This window comes from Drosophila tropicalis, unplaced genomic scaffold, assembly GCF_018151085.1.
Source record: "Drosophila tropicalis isolate 14030-0801.00 unplaced genomic scaffold, ASM1815108v1 contig_615, whole genome shotgun sequence".
In the NCBI taxonomy this organism is placed as follows: Eukaryota; Metazoa; Arthropoda; class Insecta; order Diptera; family Drosophilidae; genus Drosophila; species Drosophila tropicalis.
The window spans coordinates 1,615,089-1,625,729 of NW_027173095.1; the positions used below are offsets into that span (position 1 = coordinate 1,615,089).

General features: G+C 43.4%; 1 protein-coding gene across 1 annotated transcript; it reads left to right on the forward strand.

Annotated features, from left to right (window-relative positions):
- Window positions 1-7,195: 7,195 nt before the first annotated feature.
- On the forward strand, window positions 7,196-7,930 carry LOC137578628 (uncharacterized). The gene has a single exon (XM_068292207.1). The coding sequence runs from the start codon at window positions 7,196-7,198 to the stop codon at window positions 7,928-7,930; it is 735 nt and encodes a 244-aa protein (XP_068148308.1).
- Window positions 7,931-10,641: the final 2,711 nt, after the last annotated feature.

Here is a 10,641-nt window from a genome sequence, read left to right on the forward strand (position 1 = left end):
GGTGTACTGTGGCAGTTTTTGCCGGATTTTGAACATCAGACCCTCCAGCCAAACTCTATCGAAAGCCTGGTAGTTCGAATGCTGTTCGTATTTCGGATGTTATGCGATTGACTTGTTCAATTGTACCATGTTTTTCGCGGAAGCCGAACTGGTGTGAAGGGATTGTGTTCTCCGATGCCAGAAATGAGTTTAGTCGGATCTGCAGGACCTTTTCAAAAAGCTTCGAAAGACATGGCAGCAAACTAATTGGCCTATAGGATGATGGCTGAGTTTTGTCCTTTCCCACTTTAGGAATCATGATGATAGTGGACCTTTTCCATGTTCTTGGGAAGTAGCCAATTCTTATTATAGCGTTGAACAGTTTGCAGATGTATTGTATGGCAATGATAGGGAGTTCCAGGATCATTTTCGGTGTGATTAGGTCATGGCCAGGGGCTTTTTTTGGCTTTATGTGGTTTTTAATAACTGCAGTGATCTCGTCCGATTGGAGTTCCGAGTACTCACTATCCGTTAGTGTGCTCGAAGGGGGAAGTACAGATGAGTTTGATGTTGGATTTGGCTGGAAAACCCTTTTAAGATGTGTGGCAAATACGGATGCCCTCTCTTCGTCACTGCGGGCCCATCCACCGGTTGGACTCCTTATCGGTGAAATTGTCTCTGCAGGAGCGCTTAAAGTTGGGTGGGCTTTCCACAGAGGATGTTTAGTGCTGGTTGGGCTGAGCTTTTCTATGTATTTTCTTTGAGCCCAGCTTTCCTCTTGTCTTAACGCCTTGGAGAGGTTGCGATTAGCATGCCTTAGGCGAAGTTTTGCTGCTGGTGAGCGAGTAATCTGCCATTCTCTTCTTAGACGTCGTTTTTCAGATACTAATTGTTCTATCCGCCGGTTCGTAGACCTGTCAACAGGTTTAGTGTAAGAAGAGGCAGGTGAAGTAGATACTTTTGCTGCAGCTGCCATCATAGACTCAAGTGCAGAGACGCACATATCAATGTCCTCTGCAGCATTCAGTTTCGGCGAACAGTCAATGTGGGCACTCATGTACATTTTAAATTTAAGCCAATTTGTTTTGTTGTTTGTAAGCCTATATGGGCGATCAAGTACTTGAGGTCTTGTTAATAGTGTGAATAGTACTGGAGAGTGATCGGAAGTTAGATCTAGCAGTGTATCCGCAGTGATCCGATTACGTGGAATCCTCTTGGTTACTGCGAATTCAATCAAGTCAGGCACTTTCTGTGGATCTGTGGGCCAATAAGTAGGCCTACCCGGTGAGACGCAATCCATCTTATTGAGAGGGTTGACTATTGTGTTGTACAACTGCTTGCCTTTAGGATTTACCAGGCGAGATCCCCAGTACGTATGTTTGGCGTTATAGTCCCCTGCTGCAATGAAGCGATCTCCGAGTGTGTTAAAGAAATCGGTAAATTCCTTTTCAGAGATTGAGAAGCGTGGTGGGCAGTACAGGGCAACCAATGTAGTGTTGCCGCAGCTGGTTTGAACGGTTATAGCAGTTGCTTGTAGGTGCTGTGTTTCAAATCTGTTGAGGAACGAGTGTTTTATACGGTTTTTGATTAGGATACCAGTCCCGCCATGAGCTTTTCCGTCTGGTTGGTTTGTTGCATAGAAGGTATATTTTGGTATTTGAAAATTATTTTTTGATGTTAAATGTGTTTCCGAAATCAGCAAAACGTCGATTTCACTTGAGTCTAGGAATAGTTGCAGTTCATTTTTGTGCTTGGAGATGCCGTTAGCATTCCAAAGACATAGACGTAGGGAAGCCATTATTTATTCTCGATAAGCTTCTGGATAAGCAGGTTTTGATTCCGCATCAGTTCTTGCATACAGTTTTGCATGAACGTCATAAAAGTGGTCATGTTTTGATTGAGTGAGATCAATAGGGCTTCTAAGCCACTTGGAATTTGCTGGCCAAGCTCTGGTGCGCTAGGTTGCGGATTCTGTAGATGGTGGAGTGACGGGGTCTCTTTTGCGGGCTCCGTCTGTCCAGTTCGGAGCACACTAGCGAAGGATACACTAGGACTGTATGTAGCAGGCATGTTAGATGATCTAACAGCCTTGGCGAAGAATACCTCCGGTGTAGTTTTAGAGGCGTTGACGGTGATTTTTGGTCCAGCTGGGGGTTTGCGCCCGTTTAGGTGAGATTTAAGATCCTTGAAGACAGGACATCCTCTGTAGTTGGCCGTGTGGTTCCCTCCACAGTTACTGCATAATCTTAGTGCGACATTGTTTCTGTCCTTGGTGCAAATGCCATCTTTATGATGTTCGCCACAGCCAACACACACTGACCTGAGATTGCAGTTGTTAGAGGTGTGGTTGTATTCCTGGCAGTTATTACACTGCGGTGGTTGGTGTCTCTTATGGGGCTCCTCTACGGTGATTCTTCTGTGCAATAGGAGCTGTAGGTTGTAGATTGGGTGCACTTCATTTGGCTTCGAACGCTTTGCATCTGGTTGGAGCTCGATTTTAAAGAGCGGCTGTGCGACTTTGTTCCTGTTGATGATGTTGACAACGGATTTGACCGCAAACCCTTTTTCGACCAACGCGTCTGCTATTTCTTGAGTAGGGACCGATGGCTCAATCCCCTTCAACACAACCTGGAGCCCTTTACTGCTTTTTAGTTGGTAGGTATAGAAGTTGATGTTAGCATTACGGAGGTACTTTTCGATGATTTTACCCCTATTGAGAGGGGTTACAACAAAGTTATTTGCCCCTACTATTTCTACTAGCTTCGAAATCAGTGCGCTGCAGTTGGCTCCACGGATGTATAAGGGGGGTGGTCTAGCCGATTTAACTTTATCTACAGCGCCGGCTTGATCATCTTGCTGATCGGCAAGAATTTTAAAACGATTCCCGCTAAGGGGTGCTACTCGTTCATTTGGTTTGGTTATTTTCGGCGTGTTGCCACTTTTTTTCTTTTGCGGGCTTAGCTTCCGCTTAGTTATTTTAATATATCTATCCATTCCAGTTTGGACAGAAGTCGTTGGGTTTACTATTGTGGCTGACTCAGGGCGACTTGTCGTTGACGGCTTGAGGCAGGTCAATACTTCGGCAGACGCTGCAGTAGTTGCTGTCAACGAGCTGACGGTGCTGGTCGGTGCAATCGGTGACCCAGTTATCGTTATTGATGGAGAAGCACACTGCTCTCTCCACGGTAAGTTGCTTTTGATTGCTGAGTGGCTGGCACTTTCGGTGTTATTGCTTACGCTAGCATTCAGTGGGGTCGGCGACACCACCGAAAAGTACGCGTTGTTGCGTTGGACCGAGAGTCGACGCTCACGTTGTTGTTGTACAATTAGTTCTTGTAGCTGTTGCTGTTGGGGATCGAGAGAGCTTGGGCCCGAATTGGTGGACATGGCTTTTGTAAAGATTACGCACTTTGTTGTTGCAACTTAGTATTTATTGCTATTAGAGCAATCTAATAGCAATATGATTGTAAATAGGCGTCTCTGAGGCGACTGAGAGCCCTACACAAATTTTTGCAAACGCGGTCTTTTTTTATACTCAATTTTTGCGGAGTGCATTAAAAAACACGTCTGTACACGGCGGCAGTTAAATAGTCGTGACAGATCACTATATCTGGTATTTGTGTTGGATTCTTCCAACTGCGATGTTTCCAGGACTGATCCCTTAGTTATCACTGAAGACAACTTTCATCCAACTCTGGATGTCATTGACATTCCTTTTGGGGTCTAAATATGTCTAAATATAATAACTCGATATAATAAGTCCAACCCAATGTTTTCGCAAGACAAACTTCACTAAACTCAAAAAACTTTTGTTAGCTATTGATTGGTCATATCTGTATACTTGCACGGATATGGACTCTGCCATTTCTGTTTTTTATAAAACTCTTAAGTCGTTCTTCGATGTTTGTGACCCGCGTCTGACCCAAGGATGGTGTGATAGACCTCCTTGGTTCTCACGTGAGTTATGTAGCTTAAAGAACGTAACATCAAGATGCTATAAAAGATTTAAAAAATACAGTAATGCATCGGATTTTCCCCTTTATGTAGTTGCTCGATCAAATTTATGGTGCTGATTTCACTATGCTATAAGGATTATCTTGAGCGATGTAAACTTAGGGTTTCTCGCGATCCTAAGCAATTTTATAAATTTGTAAATGTAAAACGTAAGACATCAAAAAACGTAGATCGACAACTACTAACCTATTAGAATTTATATCTCACTCAATCAAAGGGTTCAAGACTGCCGTACAAACTGACGTCTTTTATACTGACTTCAGCAAGGCCTTTGACTCTGTTAATCATACTCTGCTTTTATATAAATTAAACGCACTTGGCATTCCCAGCCTTTTGCTAGAATGGATTCTCCAATATCTTTCTAAGCGTACACAAAAGGTCCTCTTTAAGTCTTAATTTTCTAAGACCATCCAAGTGACCTCTGGAGTACCTCAGGGTAGTCATTTGGGTCCATTGCTATTCACTCTCTTTATAAATGATCTTCCATTGGTAGTGTCACATTCTCGGGTGCTTATGTACGCGGATGATGTCAAGCTTTACCTCAGTTTTAAAGACATAACGACTTCTTGCCTACTTCAATCGGATCTTAATGATCTTCAGAGTTGGTGTGAAACAAACCTATTAAACCTTAACGGCTCTAAATGTAAAGTTATGTCTTTTTATAGGTGCACTCCATACTTAGCAACTTATTATCTTAACGACACTGCCTTAGAGCGGTTAGATATTATCAATGACTTAGGTGTTCTTATGGACCATAAATTAACTTTTAATCCTCATATTTCTGCTACAGTTAGTAAAGCTATGAATGTTCTTGGCTTTGTGAAACGATGGTCAAAAGAGTTTGACGATCCGTACACAACCAAAATTCTGTATACTTCTTTAATCCATCCTATCTTAGAGTACGGATCTTGCATATGGTCACCTCAATATGAGACGCACCAAAATAAAATTGAATCTGTTCAAAAGCAATTTCTGCTTTTTGCTCTTCGCGGTCTAAATTGGGATCGCAATGTCAATTTGCCATCATACTCCAGTAGGCTTCTTTTAATCAATCTTCCTTCTTTAATTAATCGTAGAGTAATGCTTGGTGCTATCTTTATTCATAAACTTTTTGGCCAATAGGTGAAATAGACTCTCCTGAGCTATTGAACCAGTTAAACCTATCTGAACCCCGTAGACCTACTAGAAATTTTATTCCTCTATCCTTAAAACACTGTAGTTCTAACTATTCTTAGCATGAACCTTTTCGAGTCCTATGTTCTCAATTCAATCTTCTGTATCCCGTAATGATATAAGATGTCATTTAGTGATTTTCCTGATGACGTTTTGCATGATGCATCAAACACCACTCTTAGCTTGGTTGTGGTACTTTCTGGCTTTAGTACACAGTTCGATGCGGTATAAAGTAATGCTTCTTAGGAATTTGTTCTACCATTACCTGCATCATATGTCCAAGCTGTTCATATTCTGACATAAATTTTACATACTCCTTTTTTATGTCAGGGCTCATTCGCCGCTCAGGCGACGGGCAACGGTAGCGTCGGCAGAGAAGATAAGGCATAAGGAAATCAATGAGAGAAGTTGGGCAGCCAATGCGAAGGCGCCGCAAAAGAGAGAAAGGGACAGAAGCCGGCATAGCGACTGAGACGCTATGCGAGCAAGGGAGAGGGAAAAGGACAAGAAACGGATGGGCGCGAAGCCGCAAAGAAAGTGGACATATCCGCGCCAAGGATTTGCGGGACTTTCACCACGCATAGCAACAAGAAATGCGTGGGTGAAATCAGGGGGCCGATGTAAAAGTACCAGCTGTTTAGCGGTACTACACCAATCAATTCCTGAGGCCGTGGGAGCTGCCTATATAACGGCAACACCCATCAAGGAAATCATCAAGTCAACAAGTCGTGATCAATCAAGGAGTTTTAAGGCCTTACGAGTAACCTTAAAAGCTCAAGCAAGTGAAAAACAAGTCCTGTGAAAAGGATGGAGGAGAAGTACAATAACTGAGAAGGCCTTAAGAGTAACCTCTCAAGTTATCAGACAACAAACAAGTCCTTAACACCGTGTCCAAGCGATAAAAAGAGAGACGTCAAGCGGCTCCAGGACGATCCATAGCACATTGGAAGGCATGGATATATCCTACTGCAGAAATTCCAGGATCTATATATCCTGTCAAATACCAATCGCTGAGGAAAAAACCTGCTGCATAACAAACGGCCACGGGATTTGTCCTAGAGGCAACGAGCAAGCAAAGACCATCTTACAAATACTGAAGGTACTGAGGTGGAAATAACATCCCCAGAAGATCAGGATGTGCCAGGAAACATAAAAGAAAGACCATAGGATCTATCCTAAGGCCAATCTACGTTCCAGAGATATTCTAAAGAGGGAGATACAAGTCAAAATATCTACATTGCGAGTCTGAAATAATAACCAGCGGAGACACAAGGAACAAGGAAAGGACTGGAGCAAGCAGCAAGGGACCCACACAATAATCAACGCTGCCCAAGTTCGAGATTTCTTCAGAGAAATTAGTCATACCCAGCCGAGCCCAAAAAGATTATAAATAAATACCTGCTTTAAAACAATTAATTAAACAAACGAGTTTTAATTTCACGAGGTGTTATGTATGTGACCCATCTCTAAGAAGCTGTTATCGTCGGACTGTTAAAAAGGTCTGTTAACAGCTGCACTTCTCAGTCGTTCTACTAATTGCTTCGGAACAACATCGGACTTCCCTGCTACAACTACGAGGGACTTCTACTACTACTACTACTACAGCTACAAGGGATTACTACTACAACTACTACATATCCCAGATTTCTACTGTACAATTATCTATTAATAAACTATATATACATAAGTTTGCACAAACACAAAATTGGCGACGAGGATGGGATAATTCGTCAAACTTATATATGTATATGTCGTGTACAGTTACAATCGACCAAGCGAAAGCGAACAAAGAGACGCCAAAAACCGCATGCGTGCTGGCGCCAAGTTTATTGGAATAAAGAAACGGTACTTTTCCAACGCGCGCATTTGCAGACAGACGCGCCACGACTACTGCAATTTGAATTGATGCTCAAACACACACACATACGATCGAATTCAACTACTAATGTCTGATTTGGAATCACATGAGGAAAAGCCCACCAAAGTGAATATTGCTACAGAACGCAAAACAACAAATAAATCAGTGATAATGTCAGGAGTGGGTCAGTTAGAACCATTTGATTTAAATCACCCAAACAAATGGACAACTTACAAGCAGCGTTTTGAGCTGTATCTTCTGGCCAATGACGTTACGGAGGAAGCACGGAAGAAGGCTGCATTGCTTACGCTGGCTGGCGCTCCACTGTTCGAGCTTCTAACGTCATTGGCATCCCCTACTCAGGTGAGTGATTTGAGTTTATCGGAAATATATGAAATACTCAACCAACATTTGTCTCCATGTCAATCGGAAATTGCGGCCTACTACCAATTTCACAAGCGAGACCAACTAATTGATGAATCGGTTGCGAACTACATGGCTGCACTTAGGACTCTCGCTGTCGACTGCAAATTCGGAGCTGCGTTGGATCGCATGTTGCGCGATCGCTTCGTATGTGGAATGAAGGATGAGGGTCTTCAGAAAAGTCTTCTAGCAGAGGCAGATTTAACGATTCAACGCGCGATGGAACGCGCCACATCTAGTGAGGCCGCTGCTCACAGCGCTTGGGCCATGCGAAATACAGCTGAGAGCACTGAGTCGATTCACGAAGTGCAGACTAACGCGATCCGTCCAAGCCGACCCAATCAGCACCACCAGCCATGCGATGGTTGCGCGGGGTGCTCACTTGCGGAAACTGTGCCCACATCGGAACACTGTGTGCCATGCCTGTCACCGAGCAGGCCATCTTCAACGAGTCTGCAGGGCTGTAAGAGACCCGGGTCGTAAAGCATTCAACACATCGAGTGGCCATGACTCCTACCGAGGACCACACAAGCAAAAGCCGAATGAAGAATACAGTGTCCACAGCATACTACCGTTGATTTGCCCAAAGGAAATCGTTACAATAATTATAAATAAACGAAAATGCCAATTCGAAGTGGATTCGGGGTCTGCGATCACAATGATAGACGAAGCTACGTTTCGTTACATCTGGCCAACGGATAGACCGAATATCCAAGATTGTGCTCTAGAGTTTACGGATTACCAGAAAAACCGAATTCCAGTTATTGGCATCGTGGATACATCTGTCCAGTACGATAATAAATACATTCCGAATCTTCCACTGGTTGTTACATCAAGCGGTGGATCGAATTTACTTCTTGGACGCAACTGGTTTATGCCCTTAGGCATCAGCATAGAAGGAATACATGCCATTAACGCTAAACTTAGCATCGAGGCAACTCTGGCGAAGCATAAGGATCTGTTTTCGTCTGAATTAGGCCGTTTTCGGGGGCCACCTGTGTCATTACAAATTAATACTGATGCAACACCAGTCCGACTGCCAGCAAGACGCATTCCATTTGCAATTCAAGAATTATATGAAGAAGAATTAGACCGTCTGTGCTCCCAAGGAATCCTAGTACCCATTGAATACTCCGACTGGGCGACTCCTACAGTGCCAGTAATTAAAAAGGATGGTACTATTCGCATATGTGGCGACTACAAGTCTACAATTAATAAAGTGATTAAGCAACACGGCTATCAAATTCCTCCAATGAATTCATTATTAGCATCAGTTGAAGGAGGATCCATATTTGCGAAAATCGACTTGGCTCAGGCGTACCAACAACTAGTGGTAGATGAGCAGTCTGCATTGATGCAAACCATATGTACACACAAAGGTTATTTCAAAGTAACCAGACTACAATTTGGAATTTCTTCAGCCCCGGGCATATTTCAGAGCTGCATCGAACGTATATTGCAGAACGTTTCTGGTGTTTTACCCTACTTCGATGACATAATTGTTATGGGAAAATCAGAGGAAGAGCTAGCGGTGCGTCTTAATGAGGTGCTTTCAAGATTTGATAAGGCCGGACTACGCCTACGCAGAGACAAGTGTCAATTTGGAGTTCCGTCAGTAGAATTTTTGGGATTTAAAATCGATGCACTGGGTATAAGACCGTGTGCCAGTAAGGTCGAAGCTATCAAGTGCGCTCCGGCTCCAAAAGATAAGAAACAATTACAAGCATTCTTGGGACTCATCAATTTTTACCACGCATTCCTGCCACATAAGGCAACCGTTGCTGAACCGCTTCACCGTCTACTGGATAAAAATGCGCCATGGGTGTGGGCCCATAAACACCAAGATGCCTTCATGAATCTAAAAAATCTTGTAACTTCACAAAATGTGCTAATGCATTTCGATGGCAAATTGCCAGTATTGTTAACGTGCGATGCATCTCCGTACGGAATCGGAGCGGTGCTGAGCCACAAACTTCAGGATGGATCAGAGAAGCCTATTGCCTTTTATTCTAGAACTCTCTCCAAGACAGAAAGAAACTACTCGCAAATCGACAGAGAAGCCGTTGGGCTTATATCAGGCGTTAAAAAATTTCACAATTATCTATATGGCCGTTCTTTTACTCTCGTCACAGATCATCGCCCATTGCTCGGAATATTTACAACGGCCAAGGCAACTCCAAATGTAATTTCCACACAGATGCTTCGAAGAGCAATATTCTTGAATGCCTATGACTTTACACTAATTCATAGACCGGGATCAAAAATGGGCAACGCCGACTACTTAAGCCGATGCCCATTACCACAACAAGGCGAAGGCAACACTACAGAAGAAGTGTTAATGATTGAATGGGCTGGAACACCACTTGTCAGCGCTCAATCTCTAGCATTACAGACTAAGAAGGACGCGCATTTATCAAAGGTTCTGAACTGGGTGTTAAGGGGATGGCCCAATGGAAAAGTTGATCGTTCAGATCAGCTCTACTCGTATTTTTCTCGCCGACATGAGCTTTCAGCAAACAAAGGAATTCTTGTATGGGGCAACCGGTCTGTGATTCCCGAACCATCTAGACCGGCTTTACTTCAAGCGTTGCATGCTTCACACCCGGGGATTGTAAAAATGAAAGCCATGGCTCGAAGCTACTTTTGGTGGCCTAATATTGATGCTGAAATAGAGCTACTTGTGAAACGTTGCAATCCCTGTCAGCAAAACCGAAACGAACAGCCTCATACAACTACACATCATTGGGAATCTGCCAGACAACCTTGGTCACGCCTTCATATAGATTTCGCTGGCCCCTTTAATGGGAATACCTTTTTACTAGTCGTGGATTCATTTTCGAAATGGCTAGAAGTCTCTGTTGTGAAATCTACATCATCTGCTGCTGCTATTAAATTCTTGAGACAGCTTTTTTGCAACGCACGGATTACCGGACGAAATAGTGTCAGATAATGGCACTGCATTCACGTCTGAAGAATTCAGGATCTTTATGAAAAACAACGTGATTCGACACATTCGGTCGGCTCCATTTCATCCTGCCACAAATGGGCAAGCCGAGCGCATGGTACAAAGTACCAAGAATTACCTGAAAAAGTTTGATAGAAATCTTAACATAGATCTCGCACTGGCGCGGTATCTTTTTAGCCAACATACTACCCCTCACTCCACGACAAATCGTACCCCTGCAGAACTACTA

Excerpts from the sequence above, each read along its gene's own strand:
- LOC137578628 (XM_068292207.1), top strand. The coding sequence starts at position 7,196 with ATGTCAGGAGTGGGTCAGTTAGAACCATTTGATTTAAATCACCCAAAC.